Raw genomic sequence first — 17482 nt, 5'->3', positions numbered from 1 at the left:
CCTGCAAACAGCTTTGCCCTTGTGTGTAATTCTTCAGTATGTGAAAGTCCAGCCAGCTCAGAGGACGATTTATCCAGCTTGTAAAAGATAAGACAGAAGAGAGAAGCTGCTCTAATCCTAAATAACACACAGGCAGTGTGCATAGAGGGGCCTGGAAGGGGGAGTTCATAGCAGAACCACAACACTGAAGAACTTGGCAGCCTTTCAGACACAGGCCGACAAGTCTGACAGGGGAAAGATACATTGATTTATTACAGAGACAGTGATAGTATAAAGTGCTGCAGTAAGCCAGAACACATTAGAATAGCTTTTTGAACTTGTAGGATGATAAAAAACAGGATGCAATTTTTGTTACGGAGTCTCTTTAAGGGGTACATATTAATGAAATGTTAAGAATCACTGATCTAGAAGAATTGATTTGGTTTTGAAGGCAAAGAGTAGTCACACCAAATATTAATTTGGATTCTTCCTCTGTTCATTCACTTTGCAATCTGTAAATTCATGAGAAGGATTTATTAGAATTGAGATTTTGTATAATACTGTGCAAAAGTTTTAGAATGCTCTCACAAATTTGACTTGCATAAAAGACACATTGTCACAAAGTAGAAAATGTATCTAGAAAAAATGTCCACACATTTGTAGAGTGGTGACATCATGTGTCACTTTAGCTACATTTTAACATGTTCTGTGGTGAAGGAAAACCAATTAGATACAACAGCTTTGTCAGCTTCAGAGAACTAGATCTTTTCTTTAGCAAAAATTACACTGCATCCTACATTTAAAGTGTAACTAAATTCAGAAAAGAGCAAGGCAAATTCCAAAAGCAATAAAGTTGATAGGTGAATATAAACAGCCTATGAAAGCAAATAGGTGATTAAAATACCTTTTTGTAAGCCAAATATGCTTGCCACAGCACTATAATTTGTGTCCTGCCCTCTGAAGATGCAGCTGGTGGGTGGGTCTGTCAAGAATGACTATGTTACTTCCAAAGTAGGAAGAGAAACAGAAGCCTATTTCGAGGACTATATTGAAAAAAAGAGATAAAGGGCAGTGACAGAGGCCATGACAGGAGTGGAACATGGAAATAGATTGCACATTTGTTTCTTTAGCTGCACAGTTCTCTGCTCATCTACATTTCATTCTATGCATATAAGATGCATTGGGAATTTTTTAGTCACTATACTAGCAGTTACTGCTGAAAACTTGACGTTTACAAAAAGTGTGGTCTCAAGATTTCATTTTTGAAACACAAAGCTCTGACATTTCATCAAAACACAGCCACCGATTAAGATTAAAGGTTCAGTAAGAAGGTGGAATGCTTGTATACTGTCTCTGTGCTCAGCCAGATAAAATTCAACTAGGCTGTTTACAGTAGCATATTTCAATACTTCCATCCTCTATAATAAAACCTCTGTGTCCCTGCATCACGCGGTCCCTGTGTAGCTTGGTCCGTGCTTTTTGCTACTGCGTATGTGCGCTGCACGGACCCAGCCTCACCGAGACAGGAGGATGGGGCCAGGGAGTCAGGCGGGTGTGTGAGCGGGCGGCCAGGTGTGCGCGCATGCGCAGTTACATGCGGCGGCGAGAAAAACCCTAGAGCCCGTTTTTAAACGGGCTTGGGTCTACTATTCTTTCATAAAAAGCCAACATTTATATTTAAAGAGGAACTCCAGTGAAAATAATGTAGTAAAAAAAGTGCTTCATTTTTTACCATAATTATGTATAAATGATTTAGTCAGTGTTTGCTCATTGTAAAATCTTTCCTCTCCCAGATTAACATTCTGACATTTATTACATGGTGACATTGTTACTGTGGGCAGGTTATTTAGCTGTTTCTAGCTGCTCTGTCTGTTAGACAGCTAATAACAGCTATTTCCTGTCTCTGAACATTGTTACATTGTAGCAGTTTGCCAGCAGTACCGCGGTCTTCAGAGCCTCTTGTGGGAGGGGTTTCAGCACAAAATCAGTCACACAGCGCCCCCTGATGGTCTGTTTGTGAAAATCATTGTCTTTCTCATGTAAAATGGGGTATCAGCTACTGATTGGGAAAAAGTTCAATTCTTGGTTGGAGTTTCTCTTTAAACTGCAAATTCCTTCTTACAAAGAATAGCTGCAAAACACCTCACTGCTGCAAAAAAGGTTCTGACCGACTATGAATTTCCATTGCTGTCTATGCACAAATTGCACTTAAAGTGGACCCAAAATTAAAAATACAAGATTTCAGGAATAAAATCTATTTTCTAAATTATAATAATAAATGGCAGCCTTTTTTCAGCTGCATGACGACAAATATAAAATATTTTACATTTATTGGAGGAACCCCTCCCTTCCTTTCAAATTGCCAGACAGAATCCGGCAAAATGCTGGAGTAGGTGGTGCCCAGCAAAGGAGGAATTGCTAATGGCTGCCACCTGTATAACCCTAGTTATGAAAAGAGAAGGGTGAAAAGCGTGCACTGAAATGCTCATAGGCTTGAAGGAGTGTTTATTTATCTTTGTATGTGTCAGAATGGTGCAACTAAATATTTTGAATTAAAAAAATGTTTGGTTTGGGTCCGCTTTAATTTCTGGTCTGGAATCTGTACCGTTTCAATACAGTCCAAATATTTTCTCCTGCATGTGTAATGTTCTACATAAAGCAGGGAGTCTTCTAAGTTACCTTCCACACATGTTCTATATTGAGTGACTGACAAAGACACCGACACGCAACCTGACCAGTGTAACGGCTTGTTCACAAGGGCGATTCTTCAGGGCTTTGCTGATTGCCAGCGATCAGCAAAACACTGCTACTAATGTATCCCTATGGATACATTCCCACGGCAGTGGTTATGATTTTGATTAATCGCAAACGCAGTGCATGCAGCATTTCAGCGGCGATTGCGCTGTGATTCACGTTCTATTGAACAGGAATCACAAGCACAAATCGCGAGATTTTGGCTGCTGAATCGCGATTGCAAAAACACGGTAAAATGCCCAATGTGAACCAGCCCTCAGGGTCATAGTGGGGGCTGTGCCACTGTGTGCATAGAATGAATGTACACAGATGGAATTAATCATAGTGATGTGTACAATTGCACTGAAAGGAATGTTTCTTTCTCAAGTTAGGTATAAATTTTGCTCTGGGGTTTTCTCCTAATATACATGCTTTTTATACATTTGGAAGTACACATGGGGGTACTTATCCGCTAGCCGGGCGCATCCGGCAGGTGGCGCTGTTGTATCTAATTCCATTCATACTTAGTTAATGTAGCACTGTGTGAATGGAAGCGCTGCAGGTGGCGCTAATTACATTGATACGTTGATAACAATACATTGTTAATGGCAAGGAATACATTGTATTTGAAGTGGCCGACACTGGCACTTAATGGCATTCAAATGAAGGCAGCGGCAATGTAACAGATGAAGCCGCCGCCTTCGTCTGTTCTTCTTCTCCCCCTTTGCCCTCTCTCAACTATACAACCCTGCCAGCTGGGGGGGGGGGGGGGGGGCAAACACGCCTGCCCCCCTCCCACAGTCGTTCGTCGCAAGGAAACAAGCAGGATTCCCTGCCGCGACGAACGACTCTGGGGGGAGACGCATGTCCCCGCAGGCTGCCAGCATTGAGGGCAAAGGGGAAGAAGAAGAACAGACGAAGGCGGCGGCTTCATCTGTTACATTACCGCCGCCTTCATTTGAATTCCATGTAAAAGTGCCAGCCACTTCAAATACAATGTATTCCTTGCCATTAACACTGTATTGTTATCAACGTATCAATGTAATTAGCGCCACCTGCGGTGCTTCCATTCACACAGTACTACGTTGAAGTATAAATGGAATTAGATACAACCCAGCGCATCGAAATTCGCTACAACAGCGCCACCTGCCGGATGCGCCCGGCTAACGGATAAGTACCCACATGGGTTTTGAAAGCCACAAGGGTATGTATTTTTTTTTTTATAGAAGTCACTTATTAAGGATCTCACTTATGCATGCAAAGCATAGCATATGCTATATAAATACATCAGAAAAAGCAGCCGCCAGAAAAGAAGCGATGGAGCTTCTAAAAGGAAACCTGTAGTGAGAATTATGTGGGCTGCTATCTAATGCTACTGCCTGGCTGTTGTATGGGGTGCACCATCTGTGTATGCGGGAGTTAACTCACCAACGCCACTGCCTCCCCTTCTGATGCGCTCCATGCCACGCTCCATTTTCTTGCACTTCCACCTTCAGAACAGAAGTTCCAGTTTAGAAGGCAGCAGTGTAAGAAGATGAAACGAGGCACACTCCAGGACAGTTTCACTTTTGTGTGTTCCAAATGCAACCTGAACAGTACATACATATAAGGGGGAATTAAACAGGCAAAACTCTTAAATTACAATTCTCTATGTTTTCCTTCTGTCCTGTGCAAGAGTTCAGGTGCACTTTAAATTAGAACATGCCGACTTTAAAAAAGAAAAAAAAAAAAAAATGAAACCAACCAAACATGGAAAGCACCAAGAATCACTCAAATAGTTTCATCAGTACTGTAGTCACAGAGTAGCTGTTAAGTTCTGCAAAACACAACACTATTTCCCATCATCGTATGCTGACAGACAGCACAGCTTAAAGGAATTGTCAGGGGAAAAAAAAAAAAAAAAGGTTTAACTTACCTGGGGCTTCTACCAGCCCCATGCGGCCATCATGTGCCCTCGTAGTCACTCACTGCTGCTCCAGTCCCCCGCCGCCAGCTAGTTTCATTTTTGCTGACCTCAGGGTCGGCAGGCCGCATTGCTTACATTTTTAGCATTCCCACTGGTGCAGGAACATTAACGCATACATTTTTTGGCGTTAGTGGTGTAACTCTAACAAATTTTGGCGTTAGGAGTTGCAACGCGAAAATTTGTTAGATTTGCATCGCTAAAAAATGTATGCGTTAATGTTCCTGCACCAGTGGGAATGCTAAAAAATTTAAGCAACCCTGAGGTCAGCAAAAATGAAACTAGCTGGCGGCGGGGGACTGGAGCAGCAGTGAGCGACAACGAGGGCACAGAATGGCTGCATGGGGTTGGTAGAAGCCCCAGGTAAGTGAAATTTTTTTTTTTGCCTGATAATTCCTTTAAAGCTTGTTCCAAGTTACACAACACAAGGTGGCCATACTCTAAAACACATGTGCCCCCTGTAATGCTGAACATAAACACATTCACTTTTTCAGACAATGGCCTCGATTCATAAAAAGCAGTGCGATAAAAAAAAAAAAAAATCTTGTCGGGAAAATACTGCACTCGGTATTCTCCTGGTTTGTGTGCTAATTCATAAAGATTTCCCCAGCTGCCTTTGAAGGTCAGTAAATTACAACAGCCCATTGAGCAGTAGAGTAGAGCAGTGTGGCGATTCTCTCTTTTGTCCTGCACAAATTACTTCACAAATGACTCAGACAGATGACTCGCACAGACTTTTCCTGCCTGCTCAAATGACTCACACAGACAGCTCTCTGGCTCTCTCCACAGATGGCTCAAACAGACTTCGGCTCGCTGCACTTTGCATTCATCAGAGGTGTCAGTAACTTGTTAACGCCTTACCAGAGAGTTGAAGGCTTTATGAATTGACATTTGCTGACAATTTACTGACATGTATTGGGAGTAACTACAGCCAAGTCGGTAATTTATCTCCCTGGTCGGTAATGTCAGCTTTTTATGCGGTAACAGCCTTTATGAATTGACACATTTCTAAGTGGTCGGGAAAGTCTGCTGTTTTCAGCATTACCACATGAGGTAATGCTTTATGAATCCAGGCCAATATGATCACTTTGGCAGAATATGCCTGAATCTTTGCCTCCAAGATGCATAACTGATCAAATTTTAACTGAATTCAGGCAATTTATTGTTACAAAGGGGGGGCTCGGCCCGGATTGTTTATGCAATTTCACGGCAATCCATGCACGTTATGTGCATGATAGCAAGTACCTGTATAAGCCCTATATGCAGTTACAGAGCACCAATCCACCAAGCTGTGATTTCAAGATCACAGCTAATGCCAAGTAATCTGGACCCAGCCTTTAGGCGAAAATCCCGCCTCCACTGTCACATCAGTAAGGCCCCGTTCACACTTGCGTTTTTGTAAAAAACGGAACGGATGTCCGGACCGGATCCGTACAGTTCCTATCCGGATCCGTTTGCAACCGTTTTCCGTGCGGTATGAACACGGTTGCGGTCCGGATCTGTTTTCTTAAAGAGATGACAACCTGTCCCACAGGGCTGGTATCTGCTGCACCTGTAGGATGAGGTCTTCTGCTGTGTAGGGCCTCACCTCCTCATTATCAGACATGTTGCTGCCAAAGAGCTCCAGCATGAAATCGCTGCTGCTCCACTCTGTGAACGCTGGGCCCATGTGGTCCCCATCCAAAATGGCCGCTATACCATAGAAAAAGCATAGGAAGTGGGGTAGAACGTCCGTTTTTTATAGCCAGTGTGTTGTGCGCTCTCCGTTTCTCATTGGTTTGTATTGGACGGATGCAACAGTCAGGCTCCGCTCCGGATACGTCTGCCGGAGGAGCCGGACCAAAAAAATAGCACATGTTGGATCTTACGCCGGAGTCCGGATCGGCTCCGGTCCGCATGGTACGGACACATGTGAACGGACGCATAGACTTTCATTGCTATGCCGTGCGTCCGTTCCGCATGCGGTCCGGCTCCGGTACGGCGATTCCGGACGGCGAACGCCAATGTGAACCCCACTGCGAGTACAAACTCACAGGTCCAAGGAGACACCAATCACGATTGTGCACCATGTGATCTGCCTGGAGCCATGCGAACATGTTGCCATGAAGACTCGGGTAGCCTCCCTAATGTCATACTTTACATTACGTGTGTGTCAGGAACCGGCCCGCGGCACGCCTGCGTATATGGTTCCCTGCGGGTTTGACCAGATCAAGCGGGGAGCAGCCTTATTCGAGCTAAAACAAGACTGGGACCCCTCAGAACACCTCTCACTGCCACCACTAGCAGTTCGCTAGACACTTCCACTCTGCTGTCGAGTCCTCAGCGCGCAATCCGCGTTTTCGTATTTGGGTCAGCTTTGCGCTTAGGCCGAATACGGGAACGCCACGCACCCACACACACAGTTGCAATCTAACACTGTAGTGAAGCAAACCCACTAACAGTCGTTCCGAACGATACTGTTAGCCACTCTGCTGTCGCTACTCGCACTGGCGTTTTCGTACGTTGGGTCAGCTGCGCGCTTTAGGCCAACGTATGACAAACGCCCCCACACACAATGCAATTACAATTTCATATGGTAGTGTTGCTCAAGCATACAATTAGGCATGGATGTATACACAGTTGCACTTCAATCTCTTCTAGGCTATGAGTGTTAGTTTAATACAGCAGAAGTCAAGCTTATTAAATAATAATTTAATATTCCAGGGAAAAAAGTGGAACAATGCAGAACAGAATATATACAAAAGATTACAAAAACAAAAAGTAAAAAGTTACAAAGATAAAAGTTACAAAAATACACACACGGATATTTGCGTAAAAATAAACGGGGGGGGGGGGGGGGGGAAGAACATTACCAGCTTAGGTTGGAACGTTGTTTAACAGTAGGATGCCGTTTCGACCAGGAATCTCGATCATCCCTAGCTATTCGCTACCTCCAAGAGAAGATAGCTGTGCCTGTTCTGGACCCTCTTACATAGTCTGAAGTGTCCCCTGGGCCATTTAATGTCCAGCCCCCAGGAATTAATGCAATTTCCCCGTTTGTGACATCACTGAACGCTTGTCATAATCTTCCTGTGATATGCGAACTTCAAAGGGTTCCGGTTTCAGCTTTTTGAAGGTTGCAGATTTCACAGGTAAGATTGTATCCTGAGAACAACAAGTATCCCGTTTACACTTACAGATTTCAAAGCAATTCCATTTCCAGCCCACTATTCCGACATAATTCAATTTCCACAGGTAAAAAAAATGGTATCAAAGGGACTTCACCCCTTCACCCATTTCCAGTAGGCTGTCATGTACATTTCAAACATTCCTGTGTTAGTCTCCAGACTCTGGTAGTCTTGCTTTGTGTATTGAGACAATGGGCCGTCTCCTGAGTTCAAAAAGCCCGGCAGATAATCCCATTAGCAGGGAACCACTCTCAGAGGAACTGCATTCAGAAACTCAAAGTGCTTCATATGGTCAAGACAATCACCCATTTCCTTGCCCCAAGCAACTCAAGGCAACAGCTCCCTTCTAGCAGACCTACACGGAACACAGGCACAAAAATGAAAGAATATATGTTCCTTTATTATCATTAACATCATCAGCACCCCAATATATCACCACAGTGTGTACATAAACAAATGTCACCATAGCAACGCTTCCAGGCTGGGTCCTCATTGTACGAGCCTCCCTAGTCAACAATGATATAAAATCGCTGAGCTGCGCTCACCATAATTTCCTATAAAACATAAACGTGCTACACATAGTGTAATTCCATTAAAACATCACAAACACCCAAGTGATAGTGAGTATTGTGACACTCGTGAATCCACTCCCCAAAGTAGATTGCGCTCACCAAATTGTAGCCACCTCAAAGAAAAGGTGGATCTAGCGTTTTGGTTTAACCTGCTGAGCGGTCTGGACGAGCTCAGCTCGTCCAACACCGCCAGAGGCTGCCGCTCAGGCCCTGCTGGGCCGATTTTTGTCAAATAAAAAGCAGCACACGCAGCCGGCACTTTGCCAGCCGCGTGTGCTGCCTGATCGCCGCCGCTCTGCGGCGATCCGCCGCGAGCAGCGGCGAAAGAGGGTCCCCCCAGCCGCCTGAGCCCAGCGTAGCCGGAACAAAAAGTTCCGGCCAGCGCTAAGGGCTGGATCGGAGGCGGCTGACGTCAGGACGTCGGCTGACGTCGATGACGTCACTCCGCTCGTCGCTATGGCGACGATGTAAGCAAAACAAGGAAGGCCGCTCATTGCGGCCTTCCTTGTTTATTCTGGGCGCCGGAGGCGATCGGAAGAACGCCTCCGGAGCGCCCTCTAGTGGGCTTTCATGCAGCCAACTTTCAGTTGGCTGCATGAAATAGTTTTTTTTTTATTTAAAAAAAACCCTCCCGCAGCCACCCTGGCGATTTAATCAGAACGCCAGGGTGGTTAAATCACCCCAATGGCACTTGTAATCTTCAACTTTGCTTTTAATATCCGGATAAAAGTTTCCGTCACATACAAAACATAAAAACACATGGACCCATCATAGTGTATTACAGCTAATACATTTAAAATCGCCGCGCACCAGATGCACACTCACGTATGTCAGCTTGAGTTATTGCACATCAGTATATCCTATGCAGAGTGGTCTGTCCTGGCATCTGGGTGGATACGGCATCCCGTTCTCCCCCTCACTCCATCCGCCTGGGCTCCCGTCTCCCCGCTCTGCCGAGCAATACCGACTTAGCTCCGCTCGCAGTGACGTCAGACGCGCATGCACGTAGCTCCGCCCTACACGTTTCGTCTAATCAGACTCATCAGGGGCTGACGTCACCAGCTAGTTAACAAGGTGCACATGTGAGGCAATAAACTTAACTCTTCCCTTTTTGCCTAACAAAGCTGTGATATTTAAATGTAGAAAACAAAAATCTTACAACATGAAACTTAATTCCTTGAACAGGAACTGATGTTCATGTGCAAGTGCACAGCGGCAGCAGCACTGTGACTTACAAAAATGTCCTGGAGCCATTAAGAGGCTCTAGCAGGACGTTTCTATAAGTCAGCTTGTCTTTAAGTGGTTATAGAGGCACTGTAAAAACATAATAAAATGCAATACATTATTCAGGATGCCCAATTTTACATGAATTATCCTGGTTTCAGCATCAGACACAATTTCCCAACCTCCCAGTGATGCTTAACCTAGTCTGAGTAGGTAAGTGGAATTCTCACCTCAGAGCATTCTGGGAGACCAGGTATATTTTGTACTGGCTTCAAATTCCCCCCCCCCCCCCCCAAAAAAAAATAATAAAAAAACATTCTGCAGAGATCACTTACCAGTACTAAAGAGGTTGTTGCCAGTGATAAATCCCAGTGTATAAAATGGGGAAAGGAAAGATTACAATGGGCAGACTAAATAGTTTATAAAGTAATATTGTACAATTTTTATTCATTACATTATTTTTCACTACAATTCCTCTTTAAAATGGTAAAACGCTTCAATACAATGTGTACAAGCAGCTAGAATGATTCAGAGCATATATGAGGGAAGCACAACAGGGACACAAGTGGCATGCTTCCTGTAGGTGCTAACTTTTCAAGGTCTCTTACCCCCACAGTCACAGTCACACTATTGTGTAAGAGCAGTCAATATTTCACTCAGCCCTGAACATTTAGATACTGTAATATCCTTGCTCTCAAATATAAATGTGTGTCAAAGGCAAAGATTGTTTTTTCATCAAAATTTCACACTTCCTTTCAAGTGTCTGTTACATAAAGCCTAGACTTGTGCAGACCTGACCGAGCCAAACCAACACGCAGTCACAGGGATGTATGGCTGCACAGCATACATAACATCTAAACAAGAAGGCACCGCATGCTTGGAAGCTCCATCCTACAGAATATACATTAAATGGACTTTAATAATTGTCAAATCACTAATCAGCACTATGGGCTGGTGCACACCGAGCGGCTTTTTCAGCGTTTCTGCAGCCGCTTGCGGCTGCGGATCCGCTTGGTCAATGTATCTCAATGGGGTGGTGCACACCAGAGCGGGAGGCGTTTTGCAGAAACGCATACTCCCGGGGTGAGGCATTTTTTGGATTTCGGATGCGTTTCTGCCTCAATGTTAAGTATAGGAAAAACGCAAACCGCTCTGAAAAACGCCTGTTCAGAGCGGTTTTGCAGGCGTTTTTGTTACAGAAGCTGTTCAGTAACAGCTTTACTGTAACAATATACTGTATGAAATGTACTATACTGAAATCCGCAAAACGCTAGCAAAACGCCATAGAAAAAGCGTTTCAAAATGTGCTAGCATTTTGCGGATCTGCTAGCGGTTTTTGGTGTGCACCAGGCCTCTGACAAAGTCTGGAGCAGGATTTTACACAAACCACCCAGCACTAATCTTGCAATGTGAACAATGGAAATTACTGCCCTAGCATTCCTCTAGAGTCATAAAAGTACCACCAAATGCCAGGAATACTTGCAGTGTAAACTAGCCTGAAAGGATGACAAAGCCCCTCTGCCTCTAAAATCTCTGGCTAGTAACCTCCTCCTCCTGCCCAGACTGAGCTCCCATAAGTCCTTGCTACAGTGCCAAGGCACTCAAGCTGTGGGCAAGGCTTGTTTAGTTTATAGGAAATTAGAGTATTAAAACAAAACAAGTATTTGGCTTGAGGAATGTCCTATAAACTACATGAAAGGAACACAATTATGCAATGAGTAAAAGTTTATCTCGGATCCACTTTCAGCTTTAAGCCCAAATATTGTTAGAAAAAAAACACTGTTCCCTTCATCTTACTCATTGTAGGGATTAATTGCAAACAATGTTTACAGTGAACCAGAGGTGAAAATAAACTGATGAGATAATTATATTTATCCTCCTACTCCTAAAAAAAAAAAAAAAAAATTTATTTGTAAAGTATGCTTTCCTGTACCCGTTAACGTGTGCGTTTAGAGGCAAAGCACTGCAACAGTGCGTTACCATAACGCTACACATTACAGTGAGATGCTAACGTCACACTGTGAACTAACTATAGGATTAACATTGCAGTGCGGTAAACTGCGTTATAAGAGCTTATAATGCAGCTCTGCAATGTCCCACTGTGAATAAGCACTGGATGTTTAACTATCTAATCAGTGTCAGCCTATTAAAGGGAACCAGAGATGAACGATTCACACAAAATAAACATATCAGTTGATAGCTTGTAAAGAATAAATGCTCTACCCAATAATTTTGCCACTCTGGTGTGCCTTTTTGAGTGCTTTTTATCCAAATATTGCTCCAGGAAATATCCAATATGGCCGCCGGCTCATATCCCTTCTGCTTCCAGGTTATGAGGTGTTCTGGATGTGCTGTCTAGGCTATATGAGACTATAGACAAGCAGGGCTGCTGCTGCAGCATTTCATCTGTGTGCTTTCAACTTCATATTCTGGTATGCTGTGTGGCTGCCTGTAGGAAGTGTCTCTCATAGTAATGAAACTGCATACAGTAGATAATAATGATGACTGGCTGCACAGACAGTGTACACAGATCACACAGCCACACTTGTCTGTATCAGAGATTTTTCCTGCAGCAGCAGCCCCTCCCATGTCATCAGAGCTCTCAGTATGTAAAGCAGGAAATCTGATCCAGGAGGTGGCAGGCTTGGGCTTGAAAAGACTCCACAAAAGAGTGACTCAGCTATAATGATTCCAGGTCAAACCTCGACTGACTCAGTCAGGGATTCTTATCACAGCTGATTATAGACAGATTAAGCAGAGAAGATTTAAACTAAAAGCAGGGTAGGCGTTTACTGTCATGTTCCCACTGATAAATGTAATAAAATACATGAGGGTGCTTCGTCTCTGGTTCTCTTTAAGTGTCCCAGAGTGAAAATACATGAACTACTGACCTATTTATATGTATCCCCTGAGCTCAGACATTGTATTCTGCAGGAAAACTTTTATGGCTGTAATTTTCTTATCAGTTATGTTTACTATATTCCCGACAAGGTACCGACAAGACAGAGACTGTCACTTCCATGCCTAGAAATTAACTCTTGCAGGCAGCAAAATAAAACAAGTAAAACAGCCTGGTATTAATGTGTTTAGTACTGTACATACACAAGTATATCACATACAGTGGTGGGAAAAACTATTTGCCCCCTTCCTGATTTCTTATTCTTTTGCATGTTTGTCACGCTTAAATGTTTCTGCTCATCAAAAACCATTAACTATTAGTCAAAGATAAGATAATTGAACACAAAATGCAGTTTTAAATGATGGTTTTTATTATTTAGTGAGGAAAAAAAAAACTCCAAATCTACATGGCCCTGTTAGAAAAAGTAATTGCCCCCCTTGTTAAAATAACTGTGGTTTATCAATTTCTGTAGTAACCCCCAGGCCTGATTACTGCCACACCTGTTTCAATCAAGAAATCACTTAAATGGGAGCTATCTGACACAGAGAAGTAGACCAAAAGCACCTCAAAAGCTAGACATCATGCCAAGATCCAAAGAAATTCAGGAACAAATGAGAACAAAAGTAATTGAGATCTATCAGTCTGGTAAAGGTTATAAAGCCATTTCTAAAGCTTTGGGACTCCAGCGAACCACAGTGAGAGCCATTATCTACAAATGGCAAAAACATGGAACAGTGATGAACATTCCCAGGAGTGGCCGGCCGACCAAAATTACCCCAAGAGCGCAGAGAAATCTCATCCGAGAGGCCACAAAAGACCCCAGGACAACATCTAAAGAACTGCAGGCCTCACTTGCCTCAATTAAGGTCAGTGTTCACGACTCCACCATAAGAAAGAGACTGGGCAAAAACGGCCTGCATGGCAGATATCCAAGGCGCAACCCACTTTTAAGCAAAAAGAACATTAAAGGGATACTGTGGGGGGGGGGGGATGAGTTGAACTTACCCTGGGATTCTAATGGTCCCCCGCAGACATCCTGTGCCCACGCAGCCACTCACCGATGCTCCGCCCCGCCTCCGGTTCACTTCTGGAATTTCAGATTTTAAAGTCAGAAAACCACTGCGCCTGCATTGCCATGTCCTCAATCCTGCTGATGTCACCAGGAGTGTACTGCGCAGACACAGACCATACTGGGCCTGCGAAGTACACTCCAGGTGACATCAGCGGGAGGGAGGGCCCGGCTGTGCAGGCGCGGTCGTTTTCAGACTTTAAAGTCTGAAATTCCAGAAGAGAACTGGAGGCGGAGCTGGAGCATCGGTTATTGGCTGCGCAGGCACAGGATGTCTGCAGGGGACCATTAGACGCCCCGGGTAAGTTCAACTCATTTTCCCCCGACCCCCCTACAGTATTCCTTTAAGGCTCGTCTCAATTTTGCTAAAAAAACATCTCAATGATTGCCAAGACTTTTGGGAAAATACCTTGTGGACCGACGAGACAAAAGTTGAACTTTTTGGAAGGTGCGTGTCCCGTTACATCTGGCATAGAAGTAACACAGCATTTCAGCAAAAGAACATCATACCAACAGTAAAATATGGTGGTGGTAGTGTGAAGGTCTGGGGTTGTTTTGCTGCTTCAGGACCTGGAAGGCTTGCTGTGATAGATGGAACCATGAATTCTACTGTCTACCGAAAAATCCTGAAGGAGAATGTCCATCTGTTCGTCAACTCAAGCTGAAGCAATCTTGGGTGCTGCAGCAGGACAATGACCCAAAACACACCAGCAAATCCACCTCTGAATGGCTGAAGAAAAACAAAATGAAGAAGACTTTGGAGTGGCCTAGTCAAAGTCCTGACCTGAATCCTATTGAGATGTTGTGGCATGACCTTAAAAAGGCGGTTCATGCTAGAAAACCCTCAAATAAAGCTGAATTACAACAATTCTGCAAAGATGAGTGGGCCAAAATTCCTCCAGAGCGCTGTAAAAGACTCATTGCAAGTTATCGCAAACGCTTGATTGCAGTTATTGCTGCTAAGGGTGGCCCAACCAGTTATTAGGTTCAGGGGGCAATTTCTTTTTCACACAGGGCCATGTAGGTTTTGAGTTTTTTTTTTCTCACTAGATAATAAAAACCATCATTTAAAACTGCATTTTGTGTTCAATTATGTTATCTTTGACTAATAGTTAATGGTTTTTGATGAGCAGAAACATTTAAGTGTGACAAACATGCAAAAGAATAAGAATTCAGGAAGGGGGCAAATAGTTTTTCACATTACTGTATGACCTCGGGTGCACTTTAAGCTTGCTTAGGCTACTTACACACCAAGACGTTGCGTTTTAGGGGACGTTATGGTCGCATAATGTGCCCCTAACGCAACGTATGGTGGTGTTGAAGTTGGACGTCAGATTGAGCTGCAATATGCAGCTCTCAAAGCAGCCGCTCCAGGTTAGTGATAGGAAGTCCAGATCTTTTTAAGGATTCAGATCATTTGAATCGGATCATTGAAAAGATCCGGATCTTTGAACCGAATCATTTGAATCGTTTTACTAGGGAAGCAGACTGGGTGAAATGATTAGCAGGAAAGGACTTTCCCTGCACTGTACATTCTGTATGTTCCTGTTTCTTCCAGACAGACATCCCCTGTGAACCGAATCTTTCATTGTGATGATCCGGATGATTCGAGATCCGGATCAAATGAACTATTCGTTCATGATCCGGACAACACTACAGTTCCACCATGAGTCTCTGCAGTGCAGTGAATATTAATTAGCCATATGGCTGGCGCTGAGGAGGAGGGGAGACCTCCTCCTCCAACATTACTGAGCATGTGCAAACAGTCTAACGTGGCTTAGCCCAGTATAAAGTACAGCATGCAGCACTTTGTTTTTAACGTGCTGCGTTACTATGTAACACAACGTGTGCACTGTGAACAGCAACATTGATTTTACAGTGCTGTGAGTTAGGCTGCGTTACTGGCTGCTGTAACGTGGGACTTTAACGTCCCACTGTGAAACCAGCCTTAACGTGTTTTGTCCAAAAAGAACATGGACAATTTCACAATGTTGCTAACAGAAACTGCCCCTTGAGACAGTCAAAGACCGTCAAAGGTAGTCAGGCTAGTGCAGGTGTTATGAATGAGTTACAAGAGCTTCTGCTCTATGTGGTCAATTACACATACAAGTAGAGATGGTCAATGAGTTGCAAATTATTACAAAATACATTTAAATGTAATGCTAACTTCAAGCAGCTTAGTTTTAAGACACATTCTCTAAGGGCTGGAACCCACAGGAGCGCTTTTGGCAGCGTTTTGGCAGCACTGCGATACGCTAGCAGTTTGCCAAAACGCTGCGCTAATGTTAATGGATGGGGCAACTTCCACAGGAGCGTTTGCGTTTCCCAGAAACGCAAACGCAGGACCTGCAGCATTTTGGGAGCGTTAGCGCTTCAATGTAAAGTATTGAAACGCTAGCAGAAACGCTCAGCAAAACCTAAACTGAGCGGTTTTGCTAGCGTTTTGCGGTTCAGCACACTGTAACAAAATGAAAAATAATTCACAGGACCAATCAGGATAAAAACGCAAAACGCAAAACGCTAGGCACCCGCTGGGGAAAAAAATACAATGTTGCAAAACACGACCAAAAACGCGCATGAATCCGCTTGCAAACCGCTCAGACAAAACGCTAGCGGTTGCGTTTTGCGGTTTTCAGTGGGTTCCAGGCCTGAGGGCTTGTTCATACCTAGGACTTTTGTGCTTTTTTGAGTGCCAGCAACTTTGAAAAACTACCTAAAATACCTTGTGCAATGAATCCTTATGGGATAGTTCATATCAGCGAGTTTTGTCTGCTTTCCATTCACAAAAGCTCTACATGTACCATTTTCCGGGCGATTTTGCTACAATGGAAGGTATAGGAAGAATGCTATAACGCTCACAATTTTTTTTTTAATCCGGCGATTGTGCTAGCGTTTTTAAAGGGGTACTATGGCGAAAAATTCTAAAATGTAAAATATGTGCAAACAGACACATACAAATTAATTTTTTTCCTGAGTAAAATGAGCCATATATTACTTTTCTCCTATGTTGCTGTCACTTACAGGAGGTAGTAGATATCTGACAGAAGTGACAGGTTTTGGGCTAGTCCATTTCTTCATAGGGGATTCTCAGCAAGACTTTTATTCTTTATAAAGATATTCCCTAAAAAGGATTTAAACAATGATGCTGGCCAGCTTTCCTGCTCGCTACACAGTTTTTTGGCAGTTGGACAGAGCAACTGCCATTCACTAAGTGCTTTTGAAAATAAATAAATCCCTAAAAATCCCCTATGAAGAGATGGACTAGTCCAAAACCTGTCGCTTCTGACAGATTTCTACTATCTACTGTAAGTGACAGCAACATAGGCGAAAAGTAATGTATGGCTCATTTTACTCTGGGAAAAAAATGTACTTCTTATTTGTATGTTTGCACATATTTTAAATTTTAAAATTTTTTGCCGTAGTGCCCCTTTAAGAAATAAATAATTGTATATAGGTCACTTCTTACCTCATCCCTGGCATTTTTACCTTCTGTGAAGGCATGTTAATGGCTATATATTACTATGTAGGAGTCTGTGGGTTTATCTTTAGGTAATGGGTGTATTCTTACACCATGCCCTTTGATATATAACCAACACTCCATCAGCCATTTGGAATCATTACTTTCTAGCACTAACCCTACCAGTCTACCAGTGGTGTCAATAGCTACACCCCAGAGCAACAAATTGATTATTATATTTTGCCATTTTGCTACTGGTGGGGGGGGGGGGGCATAAGCCAGGACCTCTCACCTAGGACAGTGCATTTTAACCAACTAACTGTGTATATTAGCAGGTGTAAGATATATTGACTGACCTCCCTCTTGTGAGTGTCACACTGTTAGTTTACCCTTTGTATACACAGGTATCGCTATGACCC

General features: G+C 43.5%; 1 protein-coding gene across 6 annotated transcripts in view; it reads right to left on the bottom strand.

Moving 5' to 3' along the window:
• The window catches only part of PTBP3 (polypyrimidine tract binding protein 3), a 250368-nt gene that overhangs the window by 112697 nt on the left and 120189 nt on the right, over window positions 1–17482 (bottom strand). Inside the window, exon 1 of one of the 6 annotated variants that reach the window (XM_068234298.1) lies at window positions 16628–16706. The exons of 4 other annotated variants lie outside the window; for them this stretch is intronic. In XM_068234298.1, the coding sequence (XP_068090399.1) occupies window positions 16628–16684 (57 nt within the window). In that variant the 5' untranslated portion in view covers window positions 16685–16706. Of the gene's footprint in view, window positions 1–16627; window positions 16707–17482 lie in introns of those variants that run through there. One more of the 6 variants, XM_068234299.1, reaches the window with a different exon arrangement.

Source organism: Hyperolius riggenbachi, chromosome 1 (genome assembly GCF_040937935.1).
Source record: "Hyperolius riggenbachi isolate aHypRig1 chromosome 1, aHypRig1.pri, whole genome shotgun sequence".
In the NCBI taxonomy this organism is placed as follows: domain Eukaryota; kingdom Metazoa; phylum Chordata; class Amphibia; order Anura; family Hyperoliidae; genus Hyperolius; species Hyperolius riggenbachi.
The sequence above is the reverse complement of the archived record's forward strand: the minus strand, read 5'-3'. Positions and strand labels throughout refer to the sequence as shown.